Source organism: Psammomys obesus, unplaced genomic scaffold (assembly GCF_907164565.1).
Source record: "Psammomys obesus unplaced genomic scaffold, mPsaObe1.curated_primary_1811, whole genome shotgun sequence".
NCBI classification, from domain to species: Eukaryota; Metazoa; Chordata; class Mammalia; order Rodentia; family Muridae; genus Psammomys; species Psammomys obesus.
Window position 1 is genome coordinate 1,508,718 of NW_026596353.1, and position 22,507 is coordinate 1,531,224.

General features: G+C 48.8%; 1 protein-coding gene across 3 annotated transcripts in view; it reads left to right on the plus strand.

The window, feature by feature from the left end:
• The window catches only part of Nwd1 (NACHT and WD repeat domain containing 1), a 72,256-nt gene that overhangs the window by 45,747 nt on the left and 4,002 nt on the right, over positions 1-22,507 (plus strand). The window contains exons 15-19 of one of the 3 annotated variants that reach the window (XR_008719006.1): positions 4,012-4,166; positions 5,757-6,033; positions 8,146-8,696; positions 10,266-10,371; positions 11,697-12,555. Coding sequence is in view for 2 of the 3 variants with exons in the window: in XM_055597328.1 (XP_055453303.1) it covers positions 4,012-4,166; positions 5,757-6,033; positions 8,146-8,696; positions 10,266-10,371; positions 11,697-11,995 (1,388 nt within the window). In the remaining variant the exon portion in view is untranslated. Of the gene's footprint in view, positions 1-4,011; positions 4,167-5,756; positions 6,034-8,145; positions 8,697-10,265; positions 10,372-11,696; positions 16,039-22,507 lie in introns of those variants that run through there. The other 2 variants (XM_055597328.1, XM_055597329.1) reach the window with 2 other exon arrangements.

A 22,507-nucleotide genomic window follows, 5' to 3' on the forward strand; every position in this document is an offset into this window, starting at 1 on the left:
TCCACCAAACACACTGTAACCACCAAACACACTGTATCCACCAAACATACTGTACCCACAAACACACTGTATCCACAAACACACTGTAACAACCAAATACACTGTACCCACTAACACACTGTACCCGCCAACACACTGTACCCACCATACACCTCTCTTCCCACCAAACACAGTCACAACCATACACACTGTACCTGCCACACACACACCTGTTCCCACCATACCCACCTCCACCCACCACACACAACTGTACTGGCCATACACACCTGTGCCCACCATACACCATACACATCTATACATCACTATAAACCATATCTACACACCTGTGCCCACCATTCACACCTGTAACCGTGTACACATCTGTAATCACTGTAACCTTACACCTATATAACCTCTGTGCACCATACACAGAGGTAATCACCTCTCGAGATTTTTAAATGCTTTTAAGTTTTATTTTATTATCTTTAATTTGTGTGTGTTTGTGTGTGTGTGTGTGTGTGTGTGTGTGTGTGTGTTATGGGTGTGAGTGCCCAAAGTGACAACAGGCAACAGCTCACCCTTATGCCGGAGAGACAGATGGTTGTGACCTTGTGTGGGTTCTAGGAACTGAACCGAGGTCCTCTTCAAGAGCCACCTAATGCTGAATTGCCTACCTGCCAAGCCATTGCTCCGGTCCCACTAAACATCTTTTAATCAATTGTTAGTTACTTAAGATGGTATTAATCCTAATAGTTGATGAATTTGTTGAATCAACCCATATTTATCACATTGATTAGCTTATTCACTACACCCAAATATTTAACATGAAATCAATATAAATATTGTGAATGGGTGGTTTCTGTTTGTTGTTGTTCTACCAAATTTTCAAAATAACAGTTGAGAGCACCAGCTGCTCTTGCAGAGGACCTACGTTCAGTTCCCAGCACCCATAGAGCAGCGCACAGCCTGTGTAACCTCAGTTCCAGGGGTTCTGGCACCCTTTTTGGATGCTAAGGGCTCAGCCCTCACATGGTACAGACACGGACACAGGAAAGGCACAGCAGCAGTGGGTTCAGGGCTGCCTCTGAGAGACAGATGGTGGCTGCGCTGCAGCACCGCCTGAGTGACTGTGCCACTGACCACATGTCCTGCTTTCATGGGGCCTGCCGGTGGCACAGGGGGTGTGGGTAGCACCGGTGTCGTGTATAGCACAGGAGAGAGGATGACATGAGAGACACAATGTTAAGGCTGCAGTGAGGCTGGAGGCCAGAGGCGCGAGCATCTGGAACACCCAGTGTGTGCTCACTTGGCTTTCAGGTCTGTGTGTACCAGGGGCCAGGAAGGAGGGCGCTGTGCTGTTTCTCCATTCTCAGATTGAAAGTTCCAGACTATGCTCTGGGAACCAGTCTGACCCTGAGTTGGGCAGCGATTTGTTTTTAAGAGTGATTAGCAGAATTTCAGGGTTCTGTCCCCAAGATGATCAGCTCTGTGAGTCCCTAGCCATGACCCCTCCCCTGAGTTGAGAGAAAGTAACAGCTGCCCCTCATGGTTACGCTTGTAACCCTAGCATGGGAAAGGCAAAAACAGGGGACTCCGGGCCTTGCTGTCAGTCAGCCTAGTCAATCAGTGGGTCCCAGGTCTGTGAGAGGCCCCGTCTCAAAAAATAGTGTCAAGAGTGGTTGTTGACAGCACCCAGCGACAACCTGCAGCCTTGGCATAGGTGAATGTCCCACATTCACACAAAATCTGCAAAGGAAAGAGCATGGGCAGTGTCCCGGAGATACAACAGGAATGTCTGCTTCTCCTCTCGGTGCTGCAGGAAATGTACCCAGCAGTGACATGAGGCAGTGTGCATGCAGCACCCATACCCAGAAACACTTAAGCCCTGGTTTTGAGTTTCCTGCCCAGAGTTGGTCACATTGGCATTACTCATGAGGCTGACCTTGGTCGCCAGCCCCTCCTAAGGTGCAATGGAGTCTGCCCCACACTCCCACGGAAGCACGGAGGTACATAGACTAGACTGTCATTATCAGGGAGGAAGCCCTGAGGCTGAGAATGCTTATCCCCAGAAACAGGCCAAGGCCAGGGCTACACAATGCTGGGGGTGAGGCTCAGGCCTGCTACTTGCACATTTAACATTGACTGGCTGCTGTGTGTGTGTGTGTGTGTGTGTGTGTGTGTGTGTGTGTGTGTGTGGTCAGAGGACAGGTTTGGGACGTCAGTTCTCTCCTTCTACCATGTGAGTTTCAGGGATGGAACTCGGGTTGTTAGGCTTGGTGGCAAGCACACCCATCTCGCTGTCCCCAAAGGGCCATTTATTTAGTGTCCAAGGTTAGACAGCAAGTATGGTAAACTTCACAATGTGTTTTATCAGATAGAATCCTAAAACATTCTTTCTTGGGAGTCAGTGAACCTAGAATAGAAGGAATTTTACAGAGAGTGTGGACAGGCAAGAGGACAGATTTGAAGCAGAGGCTGGGGCTCAGTGTAGAATGCTTGGGCTTAGCTGGTAGAGTGCTTAGAGCTCAGTGGGAAGAGTGCCTGTGGCTCAGTAGATAGAGTGTTTATGGCTCAGTTGTTACAGTGCTAGCCTAGCATGCATGAAGCCCTGGGCTCCACCCCCAGCGCCACATAACCTGGGCATAGCAGTGCATGACTGTCATTTCAGCATTTGGAAAGCAGAGGCAAGAGGCCTGGGAGTCAGAATCATCCTTGGCACATTATAAGTTTGAAGCCAGCCTAAGCTGCAAGACACCCTGTCTTAAAGACAAACACCAAAAACCTTGGCTCCCGACTTCCAGCTGGCTCAACTTGGTGCGGGGGAAGTTCAGGGAGGATGAGCCTGGGGCACACATCCGACAGTGAAACCTTTGTGTGGTGTGTGTGTGAGTGGGTGTGTAACCTATGCCTTTGCATCTGTCGGAAGGGCCTCAGTGGTGTGCTTACACTGATTCCTCTGTGCTCCCGTGGCAGCCTTGGAGCCACATTGTGTATAGATGGGTCTAGGGATGAGGAATGATCCAGTGCTAGAAGCATGCACTGTGCAAATGTGAACGTCCAGCGTTAAAAGTCCGGGTGTAGTTCATGTGTGCCTGCAACTCCCATGCTGTAGGGAGTAGAGAGAGGAGGTTAGGCCCAGGTTTGGTGAGAAATTGGGAGTGACAAAGGACACTCAGTAACCTCCTTTGTCCTCTGAAAGTACATACATGGTATGGGGGTGCACATGCATGCGCACACACAGATACAGAGGATAGGGAAAGTAGGGTCAGTGACAGTTCAGTGGGAAAAGGTGCTTGCTGCCAATCCTGCTGAGCAGGATTGGTCCCTGGGACTCACTTGGTAGATATAACACCCACAGCTTGTCCTTTGACCTCCACATCTGCACCATAGGGAATTATGATTGTTCAGAAACACACACACACACACACACACACACACACAAAATATATATGTAAGTAGATAAGTAAGTGCTGGGCATGGTGGCATACACTTTTAATCTTAGTACTTGGGAGGCAAAGACAGGAGAGTCTCTGTGAGTTTGAGGCCAGCCTGGTCTACAGAGTGAATCCAGGACAGCCAGGGGTACACAGAGAAACCCTGTCTCAAAATACAAAATGAATAAATTAATTAATTAAGTAAATAAGTAAATAGAATGTAACGATTTTTTTTTAAGCTAGGGAAACTAAATGTGGTGGTTCCAGTGGGAAATGCCTCCCGTGGTCTGGGCATTCATCTGGTTCTCAGCTGATGGTGCTGGGCCCTGAGGGAGCTCAGTGCATGTGGTGATAGGGAGTTTCACCAGTTTCCCTGCAACCCAGTGACTGTGTGAGGTGAGGGCATGCCTGCCTCTGGCTTTTGCACCCCTTCCCCGGGACATAGTAGGTGTTCCCTGGGAACACAGTGCTCCTCTGGCACAAAGTAGGTCCTCCTCTGGTGCACAGTAGGTGCTCTGGAAAGGCTGCATGGACTGAGTAGCTGCTCTCAGGCTCTGCCAGCCTCGGAAGCCTAACTGAGCACCCACTACCACGACAGGCTTCGGAAGATCTGTTCGGATTTTCTTGGCCAACTCACGAGGCTTCCACCGGTTCATGGCCACGGATCTGGAGCATGAAGACGTGGTGGAGACGGCGGTGTGGGGGCCTGAGAACAACCTGATTGTCACGGGGTCCCGGGATGCACTCATCCAGGTAAGGGTGGATCCAGGTTCCCAACCTCAGAACACAGGACCCTAACACCAGCTAAGTACAAATTACACAGAAGCCAGATGAGCTCAGACAGACAGGGGAGTTTACTGGGAGGGTTTGGAGTGCTGGCATCCTGCACCCCAGTAGGAGAACTGGAATGTTCCACAAAGCAGGTGGTATTCCCAACCAGAACTGAGAACTCAGTGTGGCGGCCTTCAGGGCCACAGCAGAGGAAAATTCTCCGTTGTCAAACACTGGTGAGACTATAATGGCGGGACTATGGGCTTCCCAGCATCTTGGTCTGATTACCTCTCTACAATCTTAGATACTCTTGAGGATGTGAGAGTCCATTTATGTAGAAGTATTTATCTGTTTATCATAGGTAGTATACATATATGCCAATGTTAGGGTTGCATTTCCTATTACTATAATGAAATTCCTGAGGCTGGGAACTGGAAAAAGATTTCTCCGGCTTACACTTTTTGGAAATTGACTGATTGCATAGAATGGCACCAGTTCTGGTGAGGCTTCCTTGTCTACAGCGCATCAGTGCAAATGGTGTGAGCCTATGTAAAGGAGCAGTCACACAGGAACGGGGAGGCCAGAGAGCAGAAAGAAGTCAGTCCTGCCTGTCTGCAACAGGCCCCTCTCCTGAGAACTCCCCCCCCAAGTTTGGAAACAGTGTCTCATGTAATCTGGGTTAGCCTCAAATTTTCTATGGAGTGGAGTTTTGATCCTACACTGTCCACCTTGGATTTGTAGGTGTGAACAAGCACAGCCAGCTACTTAATCCTTTCCACATGACTCATGTGCCTCCCACAGGGCTCTGCCTCTTCATGCCGCAACTCCCAAGTGAGGGGATGAAGCTGGGTGTGGTGGTCCCAGCCTATCTCAGCTGCGTGGCAAGCTCATGGCTGGTCTGGGCAACTTGAGAGCCTATTTCAAAAACAAAAGGAAGCAATACAAGAATCTATATTCATGAATCTGCTAACATGTCATATTCTCGTGATGACATAGTTTTTAGTCAGAAGATTTTTTTTTTGTCAGTTTCTTGTCCTTGTTATTTTATATCTGAGTATCTTGCTCTCATGTCTGTCATGTGCATGCCTGCTGCCCTTGGAGATAGTGGAGGGTGGATCCTTGGAACTGGAGTTACAGATGGCTCTGTACCATCATGCTGGGAATTGAACAGGGTCCTCTGGAAGAGCAGCTGTTGTTCTTAACAGCTGAGCCATCTGCACACACACACACACACACACACACACACACACACACGCACGCATGCACGCACGCACGCACAGTAGTCTCACTCATCCAGCTTCTGCAGTACTTAGGCCAATGCTTAGGATTGCTATGAAAACAGTTCAATGCTGCAGACCCTGAGAGGCTCTTTGGGGTTCTGTAGTTCCCCCACCCCCCACCCCTGTTGAGAGTTCCCTGGGACACCTTGTGAGAATCCTGAAGCCCCAGGAAGTCTTCAGTGGCCAGGTCTGGCGAGGACCCTGGAACCAGAGCCTCCACATTCTGCAGAGGTGGACGCATGGCCAAAGCATACTCCCAGGGTGGACCGGGCCCTCTGTTCTTGACCCTCAGGTGTGGAGTCTATCGGACCAGGGTACCCTACTCCATGTCCTGGAGGGCGTGGGTGCCCCTGCGAGCCTGCTGGTCCGGGGTGGGACTCTGGTGGTGTCTGCATCCTGGAAGTCTTCATCCTTCAAGATCTGGGATCTCACGTCCATTCAGAAGCTGTGGTCTCCAGCTCCATTTTTGGACCGTACTGGCCTCGCTGCGGTGTCCCACCATGGCAGCTACGTCTACTTCCCCAAGGTTGGGGACAAAAACAAAGTCACGATTTGGGACGTGGCAGAAGGTTTGTGAGAGATGACAGGAGTCTGTGTGGTAAAATCTGAAATCACTGTGCACAATAGACTTACAGTTCTAGAGGCCAGGATTTGACTCGCTCAATTGGTAGAGTGCTTGTAGCTTAGTTATACAATGTTTGTCTGGTATTTGGGAAGCCCTGGGCTCTGTCCTCAGCACCATATAAACCAAGTCTGGTAGTGGTAATGAAGACAGAAAGGTCAGGGGTTCAAGACAGAACTACAAACTCTGTCTCAAATAACAAACAGAAGGAGCTAAGGAGATGACGCCATAGATGAGGTGCATGCTTGCAACCATTCGGACCTGAGCTGGACCTCCACTTCTGTTAGAGTGCTGGGTTCTAATTCCAGCAGGTGGGAGGCAGAGATAGGCTCCCCAGAGCAAGCTTGTTAACTTCACTACCTCTGGGTCCAGTGAGAGACCCTGCCTCAGGGAATATGGTGGAGAATGGCCGAGGGACACTCCTAACCGAAGCGTCATCCCGCACCTGCAGCTGCACTCATGTGGACAGGCACACACCACATACAGGTGCACCCACACGAGTGTGAACAAGCACACCCCCTCACACATGCGCAAAGAAGTTAAAAAGTACTTGAAGAAACCCCTGTCAACCTTGGGCGTGCACACACAGACATGGACACAGAGATGTACAGCATAAATGACAAAGACTCCAGGACAGAGGTCCTGGAGGGGCTGAGGTCGGCAGAGGAATCCCTTCTGGGTCACAGATGTCTTTTTCTGTGTCTGTGCATGACTAGCCCAGTGAGGCAATGCTTTGGTCTTTTTTTTTTTTTTTTTAAGAGTACTAATCGCTTTCCTGAGAGTCTAATCAGGTCTCAAGAACTCCCAATACCATCACCTTGTGGATGAATTTCTTTCCTTAAAGTTTTTTAATTTCTATATTTTATGAATAACTGTTTTGTCTGTGTGTACATATATCACCACATGTGTTCCTGGTGCCCAAGTTGCTCAGAAGAGAGTGTCAGATTCCCGGCAGCTGGAGGTGCCAGTGGGTGTAAGCTGCAGTGTGGGTGCTGGAAACTGAACCCAGGTGCTCTGCAAGTACTCTTAACCCCTGACCTCCACTCACCAGGTGGAGGTCAGCACTGGCTGCGCTGTGGTTTGGGGGACTCAAACCTTCCGCCTGTGGCCACAGGTGTGAAGGCAGTGGGCATGGCACTTGCACTGGAATACCTGTGGAGGCCTAGACTGGATGATGAGGTGATGAAATTTTCATTTTAATTAAATTAGATGCAAATTGGACTTGCCACACTAGGCTGTAATCCCAGCTACCTGGGAGGCTGAGGAAGGAGGCTAAAGAGTTGGAGATCAGCCTGGGTGATGTAAGGAGGTCCTGTGTTGCCAGACTTTTTTTGGGTATCTATTTCTGTTCACCCCAGATAGAGAGGGCAATCACGCCAAGAAACAAATGCACTGGGGTTGAGCCAGGAGAACAATGAGTCTGTTGGAGTTACAGGAACATGGGGGGGCATAAAGCCAGCTGCAGCGCCCCCGCTCCTAGCCACTCTCGAGAGCTCTGCGGAGCTTTGCAGGCAGCTCACAGCCTGAGGCACCTCCCTTTCCTATCAGAAGGGAATGTCTCAATATGGAAGGAGTAGCTTCATGGCATCTGTCTCACAATTTAACCCAGGGCCAGTCGAGGTTGTGACAGGGCACGCTGGAGATAGTGTCTCCTGCACTAGCCCAGCTTGGGTAAGGCCTGCTGTTCCCAGGGTCTGCTCTCCCCCACCCTACTGCACCTCACCCCCCATGCCTGTCACGTCTGTGGGAGCTCAGGGTCCCCGCCCCTCCCCAGTGTCTACTGAACATGCATCAGTCCCCAGTTTCCATCTGCCTCCAGGCTTACTGAACATGTGTGAGGGCGCAGGTGCCATTTAGGGGTCAGACGTTAAAATCACTAAACTAAGAAAGCTAAGGCCAGCCAAGCCTAAAGACATGAGTTTGAACCCCCGGACCCACACCATGGAAAGGGAGAACTGACTCCCACTAGTTGTCCTCTGTCGTCCATACACATATTTTTGTAATTATAAAAAACTAAGAAAACTAGATGATCCGCCCTGACTCTCTTCCTCCTGTGCAGGCAAGGAGCAGGATTCCCTGGACACGTCCAATGAAGTCCGGTGTCTGGAGGTGGCTGAGCAGGCCAAGCTCCTCTTCACGGGCCTGGTTTCAGGGATCGTGCTTGTGTTCCCCCTGAATTCCAGGCAAGACGTGCTGTGCATCCCCCCGCCTGAGGCCCGCAAGGCCGTCAACTGCATGTCCCTGAGCAAGCGTGAGGACCGACTGGCCATCGCCTATGACAACATCGTTCTGGTGCTTGACATCAGCCCCGGGGACCCATGTCCTACCATCGAGGGCCCCACCTACACCTTTTACACTCAGTTGCCCGAGACCATAGTTGGTGTGGCTGTGCTGGCCGACTACCGTGTGCTCTATGGCATGACAGCTGGTGGCCTCTTCCTGTACGACTGTGCAAGGTCTAAAGTGTTCCCTCTGGAGGCCCATGGAAACAGGGTGAGCTGCCTGGACATCAGCCACAGCGAGCAGCTGGCAGTGAGCGGGTCGGAGGATGCGCTGCTGTGCCTCTGGGACCTGCAAGCGTGCAGGGGGATACTCGAGATGAGCTATGAGGTAGGTGGCCTGGGCCCCTGACACCGTGCTGGAGTCTTCCCTCCTCTTCTCCTCCTGCCTTGCTTCTTTCTTTGTGTGTGACCACTGATTCTAGCCGTGAGTGGACATCTTTGCAATGTGTGTGTGGATAGGAGTCAACTGGGGGTATCATTCCTCACCTTGTTTTTGGGAACAGGGTGCTCCTGTCCACATCTCCCCAAAGCTGAGATTGCAGGCATGGGCCACCATACAGTCTGTTGTAATGTACAATGATGCACGCTGCTGTCAGTCTCCACTCCTCATCCTCTGCCAGCAGCTGACTGACCCGACCCAAGCTTGGGCTGGGCTTTCCAGTGCTACTGCATGGCTGGTGCTCACCAAGTGCCGACTACTGCCACTGTTGAGGACAGGGACCATGCTATTTTTTGAGACAAGGGCTCGCCCATTCACTAGGCTGACTGGCCATTGAGCCCCCGGGACCCACCCCTGACTGTCTCTCCAAGGTAGGATTACAGGGACCATGCAAGAGGCTAAGAAAGGCACTCATCAGAAGGGCAAAGGTGAAGGGAAGTCAAACCTCAGCAAACCTGCCAGAGTGGCTCACCCATGTCATCCCAGCCCTGGGAGGCCAACTCAGGGAGGATCAGGAGTTCTGAGATAGCCTGGGCTACACAATCTGTGCTTGTCTCAAGGTAATAAAGAAAAATCTGGCTAGCCAGACTGGGTGAGGACAAGTCCAATGAGGGACCGGGTCTCAAAGAGGAAGGCATTCCTAATAAGGCTATCCTCCTGCTCTGGAGGAGCGCACACACACGCGCGCGCGCGCACCACAAATGCACTCATCCACACATGCACGCACACCTGTGCTCCGTGCAGCAGCTCCGTGCTGTCCCCTCAGTGAAGACAGATCTTGCACCTTGGAAAGTCCATTCGTCCATCTCTCTGGGGTCTGCTCTGCAATGCCTCCAGGTTGGGGGGCTGGCCAGGTGAGGCTGGTCTGAGCATGCTCAGTTTGGACACAGGAACACAGGGTGTATTGGTTAACTTGTTGCCAAGTCTCTGATGGAACCAACTGAGCAAAGGAAGAGTTATTCTGAGGAGACACAGCCTCAGGTGGAAGGAAGGCAGGGGGCAGACAGCTCAGTAGTGCAGGAATGTACAGTTCAGACTCCCACACCTGACATTTTCCACATTTTTGGTGGAACAGGAAGCCAAGAGTGAACAGAATGTGGGCCCCAAGACCAGAACCATAGTGACCCACTTCCTTCAAGGAAGACAAACGTGGTGAAAGTTCCATAACTTTCTAAAATATCACTACCAGCTGTGGACCAAGGGTTAAAACATGTGATCCTAGGTGAGGTGGCTCAGCAGGTCAAGGTGCTTGAAGCCAAGCCTGAGGACCTGAGTTCAGTCCCCACCACTCACATGGCGTAAGGCCAAAACTGACTGCTGCAAGTTGTCCTCTGCCTTGCTTACAGCGCCGTGGCGCGCAGCTCCGCACCTCCAATCAATAAATTAAGTACACGTAAAACAACCTCGACAAACGCCACAGTTCTCATGCCCAGTACACTTCACGGCCTGTTTTCACAGAGCTCCTACTGCCGAGGGGTATGCTGCGCTTGCTTCTCAAAGGACGACAAGTATGTGTTCGCAGGCATGAAGGACCGCTCTATCATTGCCTGGAGTGCACTGGACGGTGAGTCCTGCTGTAGGGTGGGACCAAGCTATGCAAAAGCCTATTTTATTTTAGTATCTGTCTGTGTGTCTGTGTGTCTGTGTGTCTGTGTGTCTGCGTGTTGCAAGCGAGCATGTGGACATGTGTACAGGCATATGTGAAGGGTAGAGGTTGAGCCTGGGCGTCTTCCTCAGTTACTCTGTGTTATTTGGGGGAGGGTGGTTGTGTATGTCTTTGTTTGTCTTTGTGTTTCCAAGGCAGGGACTCTCTGTATAACACTGGCTGTCCTGGAACTCACTCTATAAACCAGGCTGGCCTCGAAACCCACAAAGGTCTGCCTGCTTCTGCCTCCTAGGTGCTAGGATTAAAGAAGTGCAGCCCCACACCTAGCCCTCCATATTATTTTTTGAGACAAGAGCTCACCCATTCAACTAGGCTGACTGGCCATTGAGCCCCCGGGACCCACCCCTGAGTGTCTCTCCAAGGTAGGATTACAGGTCCACACTGTAAAAGCCCCTGGCTTTTGTGCAGGTGCCAGGGACCCCACCTCAGGTCCTTCTGCTTGTGTGGCATGTTTCTTTTCTGTTGCTCCTTCAGGTTAAAGCCCATCACCCAAGAAAGTTAAGAACTGAAGTCAGGGAGTCAGGAACTGAAGCAGAGGGCCATGGAGGGTGCAGTCTGCTGACATGTTCCCATGACTTGCCCAGCCTGCTTCCTCACAGACCCAGGACTGCCCATGCTGACCTGGGCCCTCCCACACCAGTCATTACTCAGAAAGTGCCTTACCGCTCAGTCAGATTGAGGGATCAATGGAGAACATTGAGGCTCCAGTGACCCAAGCTGATGCCAAGTTGGCAACAAACTAAGCAGCATGCCTGCTGAGCTACCTCCACAGCTGAGCTCTGACCTGAGGGAAAAGCACCATCCTGGGCCTTTGCAGCCCTGCTTCGGCCTCTAGCTGGGTCTCTCAGCATAGGACATATCTGCAAGACCTGCTTGCCAGGCCCATGCTCTGGATTCACAGCACACTCCACACGTGGCCTGCAGACCCCTTTGGAGTCCACTGGATTTGTGCCCCTGAACTTGGGTGGTGATCATGTGCTGGAGAGGATGTACTTTGGGGTCAATGATTAGGTCAAGCTGGCTGGACAGGGTGCCCCAAAGAGCCTCCCCTCTCGGTGTCACCAGCACTGGGACTGCCAGCATGGATCACTACACTCAGTGTTTTCCATGTGTGATAGGAATCAAGCTCAGGTCCTTGTGTTTCAGGCCTAGCATGCTACTAACTGCAGTAACACTCCTCTCTGGTGCCAGTTTTCTCATGATCCTCCCTTTCCCCATTCCAGGCACCCTCCTGGCTGTCCAGTTTGTCCATGCTGTGGTCAACCGAATCATCCCCACCAGCAATGGTTTCATGGCTCCCACAAGCCATGGCTATCTCATCCGAGAGCGCTTTCAGTGCCCCTCAGCCGGAGCTTCCCAGAAAGACCCTCTCAAGAATTTTAAGAAGGCAGTGTGGCTAGTTAAGACCAGGCAGAGAGAAGAACAGGCTTCGGCAGAGGCCCCCCGGGATACAGGGCCAGCAGCTTCAGAGGGAAAGAAATCAAAATCAAATAAAGGCTCACAGGTCTGCCTTATACTGTGAAAGCCCACTGAGGCAGAGAATGCAGGAGCTAGCCTTGACTCAACTGCTTGAAGCAAACTGGCCATCTCTGCTGGTGCTGTGTGGACCCCAGGCTAACCATCTCACTAACCGTCTTTCACTTTTCTGTTGAGCTCTCAGACCTGCCCTTAGGTTAGCAGCAGCCCATATCTCCCACCCTACTCTAAGAAGTTGCAGCAAAGCCTTGGCTCTGCCTCTGTTGGTCTCAGTGGCACAACTCATCCTTGAGCCAACCACTGACTCTGGAATGATCTGCAATCACTGGGAGGACCAAGAGCGACCTAGTGGAGGGCCACGCACCTGCTTTGTGGCCGAGAGTGAGGGACTGCTGGGATGTAATGGGTGTTGTCCTGTCTTGGATGGCAGTGAGCAGCCAATAACAGCCTGTAATCCACACTGCAAAGCCAGCGCTGTCTTGCCAGTCTTTCCGCTCCCACATGTAAAGCCAGAGGTCTGGATTATCATGCCACGAACTTTTGCCCTTTCAAAGCTGGTGATTGACACCACAGGCACAGTTAGCTCCTGTTCTGAGATTAAAAATGGTATGTAAAAATTTCATCTGGGTGGGGTGGTGGCACAGCCTTCAATCTCAACAATGAGGAAGTAGAGGAAGGTGGGTTTCTGTGAGATCAAGGCCAGTCTGGTCTACGAGTGAGTTCCAGGACAGCCAGAGTTCTGTAGAGAGACAGGGATAGGGATGGCTCAGGGCTTAAAGCACCTGTGGACCCACTGTGAGGATTGGTGTTTACACAACAGAACCCAGGCATGTAATGGGTATACACTGTCACTACCTGTAAGTCCAGCCCCAGAAGGTGGGGACAGGCTATTCTAGTTTCACTCGGCTATAACAAAAACATGTGGCCAGAAGCAACACAGGGAGGAAAGGGTTCATTCAGCTTCTTGGGAGGCCACGGGCTGACACTGAGGGAAGTCAGGGCAAGAATTCAAGCAAGAACTGAAGGCAAGACTGCTGGCTGTTGGGCTCAGCATGACCAGGGAACTCACTGGGCCAAGGACGAAGAACAGAGTCTCAGTCACCATTCTATTGCTGTCAGGAGACACCATGACTACGGCAACTCATGTAAAATAAACATTCAATTAGGGCCTGGCCTACAGTTTCAGAGGCCTGGTCCATTGTCATTATGAGGGTAGTGGTGTGCATGGCAGGCATGGTGCTGGAGAAGTAGCTGAGAGCTGTGTCACAATCTGCAGACAGGCAGGCAGAGAGACTGGGCCTCACATGGACTTCTGAAACTCCAAAGCCCACCCCCATGATATACTTCCTCCTGCAAGGTCACAGCTCCTAACCTTTGTAATCCTTTCAAACAGTTCTTCTCCCTGGTGGCCAGACATTCAAACATATGGTTATGGAAGCCATTCTCATTCAAACCACCACAAGCCAGAACCATGGAGGATACTGTTTCTGCCTTTCTCTTAATCATTAGCTGAGCTTTTTTATTCAGCCCCAGAACCACCTGCCCACAGTGGGCTCCCTCCTATGTCAATTGACAGTCAAGACAATGCCCCTTGGACAGGCCCATAGACCAATTTGATCTTAGCAATCCTTCAATTGAGACTTTCTTCTCAGGTGACACTAGGCTGTGTGATGTTGACAGTTAAAGCTAACTAGGTTGCTGAGGATCCTAGACACACTGGAGAGCTCTGGGTTTGATTAAGAGACCCTGTTCAGTGAATAAGGTGGAAGAGAAGTCAAGGATGATTCCTGACTCAACCAATACAAATACACACGCACCCACATGTGTTCCCCCGACCCCCGGACTCATGTTACCCAGACTGGCCTCATACTCCATGAGTAGCCAAAGTTGCTGGTGCAGTCTTGACCCTCCAGCATCCACTTCCTGTTAGACGGCAGTCATGACCTCTAGACCCAGCTGCTTGGCTCAGCTCCTTGCCACAGCAGGACATGCTAACATCCCCTTGCTTTGCTGCCAGACCCTCTGTCCTGAAGTGGCTCTCTGCTCTATGCCTAGTGAGCCTGGCTTTTCTGGAGCCTTGCTATAGTCAGACCTTAGAACTGAGGGCTCTCCTTAACTCCATGGGACTCTAGACAGACTCAACAAAAGCTGCGCTAGAAAACAACTTATATCTCTGTGTTGGACATGGAACCCAGGACTTGGAGGCCAGTGTTCTGCTGTGAGCAATCCCTCCAGCCCCTTACTAGGGGAGTCCAGGAAAGGGCTCTGCTGCTGAGGTACATTCTAGCTTCAAAATCAGGCCTTTGAAGATATCTCCTTACTTATTTCCCAAATGAGGGTTCCAATGAATGCTTTGGCAGTTCTGAAAATGTTAGTGTCAAGTTTCATTAAAAAAAAAAATAATATTGGTTCGAGGCCAGCCTGGTCTATAGAGCAAGTTCCAGGACAGGCTACACAAAGAAACCCTGTTGGTATAATGTGGAAAGGATACAACTTACCCTTGTTCATTCAAATGCTGATTTCTCTACTTGCTTTCAATCCGGACATTGCATTGGGATGTTTATTCTAAGCATCACCTGTCTCAAGTTTGTGTAAACATGCCACCATTTGTTCTCTGTATTTTCAATAAACCCAGCCAGTGCTGTGCAATGGAGAGAATAGGGTAGGAATCCTGGTCCAGAGAGGAGGAGAAAGAAGCGAGTAGAAAGAGTGGAAGAGCAGAGATCTGCTGGAGAGGACTTAGAATGAGGGAGATGAACCAGACCTAAGACATGACTAAAAGCAAGTATTTTACCCATTTACCAAAAATGGGTAAAATCTGAATGGTAGAAAACTATATGGCTTGGAGGTTTAGGATGGAGTAACTATTGCCCAGCATTGTGCTCTAGGTTAATTAAGTAAATCCTAGTCTCCATGTGATGATTTGGGTATACAGTTGGTTTAGGAAAATCAATATTAAATATTGATAACCAACAACAAAACCCTGACTTGGAAAAAAAAAAGTTGGTCTGGGTCTGGAGTTATGACTTGGCAGCTAAGATTCATACTGCTCTTATAGGGGACCCAAGTTTGATTCCTAGTACCCAATCAGCTGCCTCACAAAGAGCCCAGAGGATTTCAGTGCCTCTGACCTTTGCAGACACCTGTACTCAGTCTCTTTCTCTCTCTCACACACACACACAAAACTTCAATTAATAAAGATCATTCTTTTAAAAAGATATTGGCCAGTGAGCTGGCTCGGTGAGGGTGAGTAGTGGCACTTGCTGCTCAACCCTGATGGCCTGAGTTGAATCCCTGGCACCCAAAGGGTGGATGGAGAGAACCGACTTCAGAGTTGCTCTCTGACTCCACATGGTCACCGTGGCAATCACTATGGTGATCACACCTCCCACCATGCACACAGACACACAATAGTAATAATAAGTTTAAAGATAATATTTTAAGCTGTAATTTAAAAACATATGCTCAGGTACATTGAACAATAACTCTTTAGATTTTTTTTTAAAAAGTAATAGTTTATTTTTATTAACTTGTGCTAATTGTACATATTAATGGGGGCCCACAAGATATTTTCAGCATGCATGCAACACACACTCATCAAACCCAGCGTCTTTATCCACCCTTCCTCTCTGTCCCAAGCTGAGCCTCACAGTTCGAATCCTTTTAAGCCCAGGGTATGAGCGTGGGAATGAGGTCTGCATCTGACTTACTTCGTTGAACATAATGTCCTTCAGTTCTGTCTATTTTGTTACAAATTCCAGTCTTTAATGTTTTTCTGTATGGCTGCATCATATTCTACCATTGAGTGAACCAGAACCGCTTATTTTGGCATCCACTTTGGTGTTGGTGATTGCTGGTTTAGGACCCTCCATCTCCATTTAACTGAAGGGGCCCTTGAGCAGGGGAAAAGCCTACTTTTTTTGCTAGGACTTTTCTATGACTCATGTTTAACCTATTCAGAAAGGATGTGAACATTATAACAGGGAAAGTTTAGATGTGAGGCAGGAGGATCTCTGTGAGCTTGAGGACAGCTGTATAGCAAGACCCTGTCTCAAAACCAAACCAAAACAAAATAAAATTCCTGTGTTCATCTCAACAGCCTGAGATTCAGTTCTTAAGCAACTAGGTTCTGGGTTGGTGCATGATGGAACATGGGGTGTTAGAGATCTCTGATGCTGCGTGAACATCTGAGCGTGATCCCTGGGTCCCGTGGGCACTGTGCATGGAGCATGACCCCTGGCCCTGAGGGCGCTGTGGATGAACACATCGCTCACTAGACCCCAGTGAAAGTGGCTTGTTCTTCCTGCTGTGAACACTTGACCAGCAATTTAAGCGGGGAAGTGTTTCTCTGGTCTCAGGGTTTGCAGTTCCAGTCCATCATGGTAGAAAGAGGGGCTCTGGGCTCTGATCCACGTCCTGGTGCCACCCCTGTTCTGGGTGGGTCTTTGCTCCTCAGTTAATGCTCCCTGCAAACACTCCTGCAAGCTCCTGAGGGAGCCCACGTCCAGCCAGACTGACAGTGCCAAGCACCCGTGGCTAGCCCACCCCCTACCAACTTGGTACATGTGCCCCGCAGCACTGCAGCCTGCCCAGTGCTTAGGGCCTCTTGGGCCTCATGATGCAAGGTGTGTTTGGTTTGTCTCTGAATATGCTCACAATCATTTTGTTTGTTATTTGTTGCAGGGAGGGAGGCACAGTACACGCTGCCATGGTGCATATGTGTATCTGTGAGGACAACTTGTAAGACTTGGTTTTCTTTTTTCCACTATGTGGTTGTTGGGATCAAATTCGGGGTCAGGCTTGGTGGCAGGCACCATTACACACTGAGCCCTCTCACTACCTGCTCAAAGTCTCAACAGTTCTGACATTCTTCAGAAGCCTGTACTGAGGCTCCAATACCCCCTTAACTGTGAACCCCTGGAAAATAATATAAAGAAAGTTATATACTTTCAATATGTGAGGCCAGCCTGGTCTACATAGTGAATCCTAGGATAGCTGGGACTACATAGTGAGAGCCTGTCTCAAGCAACCTTTCAATATCCAAGGGCACAGGTTAAACATTCCATTCCAAAAGGAAAGAATGAGGACATTGCAAGAAAAAATTAGACCAAAGTAAAATAGAAAGCTGCTGGGAAAATACCAAATCCTCAAGCACCTGCTCGGTACCTGGAACTCTTCACAGCAGCATCTGGGCCCCACACACAGCCTCTCTCGGGCCAGTTCCTCTCTTGCCTATGTCTTTCTTTGGGAAACATACCGTGGTCCTGGCATCTTCAAAATTCTGGGGTCTGGAGCTAACAGCAGGTGAAGGCATTTGCTGCCAAGCCTGAGGGGCTGAATTGGAGCTTTTTGAGGCTTACATGATGGAAGGAGAGAACTGACTCCCACAGGTTCTCCTCTGACCTCCACACTCAAACTGTGGCAGGTACGTCATTATGCACACACATATGCTGAATAATTAAATGTAATAAAAAGATTAAACTTCTGGGCTCTCCATTGCCATATAGGTTTCACCTCCCAGCTTCCCACAATGGCCTTTCTATGGCCTTCTTCCTGGGATCTGACCATCCTACGTATTGTCTGGCCCTCTGGAACTTTGTGGAAACCTCCACAGCCCATTCTCTCTTGGGTCCTGAGTATGCCGCCCACAAAACCAGTACTCACTTGGCTGCCCTATCAGCCCAGAATGCCCACAGTGGCACCTGCATATACATGTGTCCTTCTGAGGCTGACCCTGAGAAAATACTTCCTAGGTGCCCACTGGGAGCAGGGAAGGCCCTGCCATCTCCTCTAAACAAACTTACTGTTCTGGGACCTTTCTATCAGGCGGCCTGACCTTGGGGCCTAGAGCAGACAGGCCTGAGAACCCCTGCCACTTCTAGGAAGTGTTCCTCCTCAGGAGTGCTCTATGGCTCCTCTCACCCTAGAGAGGGGCTCAGAGAGGCTCAGGAACTTTTCACAGTTCAGTTTCTTTAGACAGGTGACATGTTGGAGGTTGGTCTGATGTATGTTGCTAGCCCTCAAGATCTGGGTACACCTAGCCTTGTTGTGTAAACCTACCTGATTGACTAATTAAATGGCCTATACCTGGGCAGGGCAGAATGGAATAGGCGTGGCTAAGGATCCCAAGCTTTTGGGTTCTAGAGAGAATCATGGGGAGACAGACAGGAAGAAAGGAGAAAGAAGGATGCCATGATGGGTTAGCTTGGATAAGAAACCACATGGGACTGGAGAAAGGTCTCCACTGATGGCATGGAAAGGCCCAGATAAAGAATAAAAGCAAGCACCATGGGATTATGGATGAAAGGTAAACCAGATGAGATATGATTAAGGCAGATAGCATTGGATGGAGGCTGGAAATGGATGGTGAGGATATTGAGACAGTGTAAGTAAAATATCTGCCCAGCACAAGGTAAATAAGACAGTTATAAATTTAACAGGTGTCTGTGTCTTATTATTTATGATAGTGGGTTAAATAATACCGCTGTGATATTCAAAGGGCAAATAATAATAAACAATATATATAGCCCAACACTCATCTTTTAAAATTTACGACAACAAGTGATGTTTATTTCTTTTGAGTCTTATGAGTCCCCACCAGCTGCCATCCAGTAGAGAGGGTCTATTTTAGCTCCTGGTCTGAGGAGCAGCTCTGGGCAGTGGCTCACATTTGGTCAGATGAGCACACAGAAGAACAAACATGTGGCTGCCTTGCTCAGTCTCCTCTTTTTATTCAAGCCAGGCCCCAGGAAACAGGCCTCCTAGACATGCAGAGAGTGCCTCTGAGGCAGCTCACACAAGTCAGGTCCACAGCCAGACTAACTGCCGCCTCCACATTGCCTTCTTTTTTTCTTTTTTCTTTTCTTCTTTTTTTTTCAGATAAATTTTCTGCTTGTTTGTTTTGAGACAGAGTCTATATAGCCTTGGCTATATAGATTGGAACTCATTGTGTAGGTGAGACAGAGATCCCCTGCCTCTGTTTCCAAAGTACTGGGACTAAGGAGCACCACACCCTAGGTAAATAGTTTCCCGTAATCAAGAGGCTAAGGCAGGAGGATTATGAGTTTGAGGCTATCCTGGACCACACAGTGAGTTCCAGGAAAGCCTGGACTATAGCGTGAGACCCTATCTGGAAAAATAAAAAAGGTAACACAGAAGAAATTGGCCTTTGGAAGATGCAGCATGAGGTGCTGAATAGCAGCAAGCATGAACAAAGCACCCCTGTCCCCACCTTACACTCTCCAACTGAAGGTGACCAGATCAGGTGTCACGGGACACAGGCCATGTCTGAAAGTGAAGAGCTCATTTTCAACAATCACTTTCAAAGCACAGAGTACACTCTCCTCAACAGGAGAGTAACAGTGTCTGTAGCTCATAGCAGTATTAACATAACAAATTTATGTCAAATTTCACTTTAGGGTGGGAGGGTAAGGGGGTAGCCTGTGCTACACAGTGGGATTTTTGTCTCAGGAAACCAAAAAAGCCAGAAGGAAAGAGAGTCACTTCTCCAGGATGCTCCCCAGGAGGAAGTGGAGCCTATGGGAGGTCAGGCTTTATGGGAGAAAGTTAGGTTCATCAGAGAGCACTGAAGGACATGGCTCTTCTCATTCTGGGCAATCATGAGGTGGGCAGCTGGCTCCACTGTATTTTGCTTGCGATGGACCCAAAACAAGAGGCCAGATGTGGCAGCACAGGCCTGTAAAGGAAACTTTTATTCACCTGTTTGAATTGTCTTCTCTGAGGCTTACTTGCCTCTGTCAGGTAACCTAGGCCTAGTCCTCTGTACAATCTAACCCAGGCCTAGAATGTTTTCAGCCTCTGAGACTTACTGCTGAATAAGCTTTCTTGTTCTTTCTGAGCTCTGTACTGGCTGGTTCAACTCAGTTATTCTGGCTCAAACTCTTCTCCCAGCTGATTGATTCAATCTGGCATTTCTCTTGGCCCCTGAATTGCTCTGCTTGGCCTCAAACTAACTCCAGCAATCTGGCTCTTTCTCATTCTCTGGCTCATTCCGTCTTCACCTGAGTTCTGTCTCTGCAACCTGACTCTCTATTAGACTCTCTATCACTGTCCCGGTAAAACTGCTTTCTCTCTTTCTTTCTCTGCACTGCCTATGAAGTAGCTTCCCTTTCCTCTCTCTTCTCTTGGGAGTTGGAAGTATCCTATTCTGTCAAATTTTCTCTGATTGTCACTTTTTCTGGACATCACTTTCAAACATGGATGTTCCTTCTAAAAACTTTCTTTGCCTTCATTGCTTGGAATTAAAGATGTGCCTGGATCTAAGCTTTTCTTTACCTGAAACTTGCTCTATCCAGGCTGGCCTTGAACTCAGATCTGCTTGCCTCTGTGTCTTGTATCACATACAAGGTCTTGAAGGTCTTGAGATATGATCTCTTGCCAGAGCAGCCATGTTGTAAATTAAAATTTCTCTACACATGCCTGTGATCCCAGCACTGGGGAGGCAGAAGTAGGTGGATCTCGGTGAGTTTGAGGCCTAAAGAAAGCATGAAGGGGAGCAAACCCCACACACACCACAAACAAACAAACAACCCAACTTGGAGTCAAAATTAATATTTCAGGCCATCAAGATACTTCCTTCAGTGGGCAGAGGTACTCACCCCCAAGCCTGATTGAAATGATGATTGGCACTACAGATATTATATGAAAGAGGTTTATTGGATGGAGAGAGCGAGACATGATAGGGGAGGGGAGGGGGCGTCCTGTCAGAAAAAGGGGAGAGTTCAGGAGACAGCAAGAGAGCAGAGCAAAAAGGCAAGAGAGCGACAAAGTGGTGGGTTAGTCTTTTTATACAACTGAACCACGCCTGCCAGGCGTGTCTACCTGGCGAGCAATACATGATGACATCATAGGTTACTAGGCAAACCAGAAGCAGGCTGCCTAAATACTAACGCTGATGATCAGAATTCAGTCCTCAGAGCCCACATGGTGAGAGGCGAGAACTGACTCCCATACACACAATATTACATTAAGTTATTTATAAATAGAAATATCTCCAAATGTATTTTATTTTTGGATTGGATATCTTAGATATATTTTCGCAGCCTCAGAAAGCTGAACCATACACAATTCATCCCCAAGGTACAATAATCACAATAAAAACTAAGCCATTTCATGGTGACTCAGGTGAGCCATGCAAGATGCTCACTTCAGGTATGAGGCTTCAGGGGCATCCAAAACCCAACACAATGGTCAAAACCAATAAAACTTTATTATATATATTCCTTTTTTTTCTATAGATTTGTTTTTTGAGGCAAGGTCTCTCTGTGTGGCCCTGACTGATCTGGAACTCCCTATGTAGATCAGGCTGGCCTTGAACCCAAAGAGATTTACCTGCCTCTGCTTTCTGAGTACTACTGATTTAAAAATATGTGGCACCACATCCAGCTCTAAGATTTTTATTTTTTTAAATTCTCTGTGTGGGTCTGTCTGCGTGTGGTGTGTGCACTTGAGTGCATTGTCCTGATGCCAGAAGAGAAGAGGGTGTCAGATCCCCCACAATTGTAGTTACAGGCAGCTGTGAGCCACACGATGTGAATACTGGGAACTGGACTTGTGGCCAGAGCAGCAAGCATTCTTCTCTTTTTTTAAACTTTAATTTATTATTATTATTATTAGTAGTAGTAGTAGTATTATTTTTTTTGTTTCTCTGTGTAGTCCTGGCTGTCCTGTACTCACTTTGTAGACCAGGCTGGCCTTGAACTCACAGAGATTTGCCTATCTCTGCCTCCTAAATGCTGGGATTTACAGGCATGTGCTATCACCACCTGACTTAAACTTTAATTTGTTATGTTTGTTACAGGTTTTGCCTGCATGTGTGTCTGTGTACCACATGCGTGCAGTGCCCATGGAGGCCATAGGAGGGCATCAGATCTCTGGGACTGGAGTTGCAGTCAGTGATGAACTGTCATGTAGGTGCTGAGATTAGAACCTGGGTTCTTTAACTGCTAAGCCATCTATGCAGTCTATTGTTGCTGTTGTTAAATATTTTTTTATTTTTAATTGGGTAAGTGCATCTAAGTGCAGGTGTTCATGGAGACAGAGATGGGTGCCTGATCCTCTGGAGCTGGAGTTTACAGGTGGTTCTGAGCTGCTTCACATGGGTGCTAGGAACTGAACCCAGGTCCTCTGCAAGAAGATCATGGACTCTTCCCTGCAGAGCCATGGCTTTAGCCCCCATGTGTCCTGTGAGAGAGGTTCTCAAGTACTCCAGACTGGCCTGTGAGTACCCAGGTTTCCTGTCTCCACTCATCTCTCTCAGGAGTACTGGGAAGACAGGCTTCTGAAACTATATCTTGTTTTATGTGGGATTTGAATTCAAGTCCTAACACTTCTGTGTTACATGCTTTACCCACTAAGTCATCTCCTTAACCCCAAACAAAAATCTATTAACAATAATTAAAGATACTCTATTAAAGATAATCTATTAAAATAAATATTTTTACTTTTTTAGGGGCATGGGTGGGTGGTGTGGCTGAGTGTGCTGGTTTGAATAAGAATGCCCCCCCACACACACACACACAGGGCTCATATGAATGCT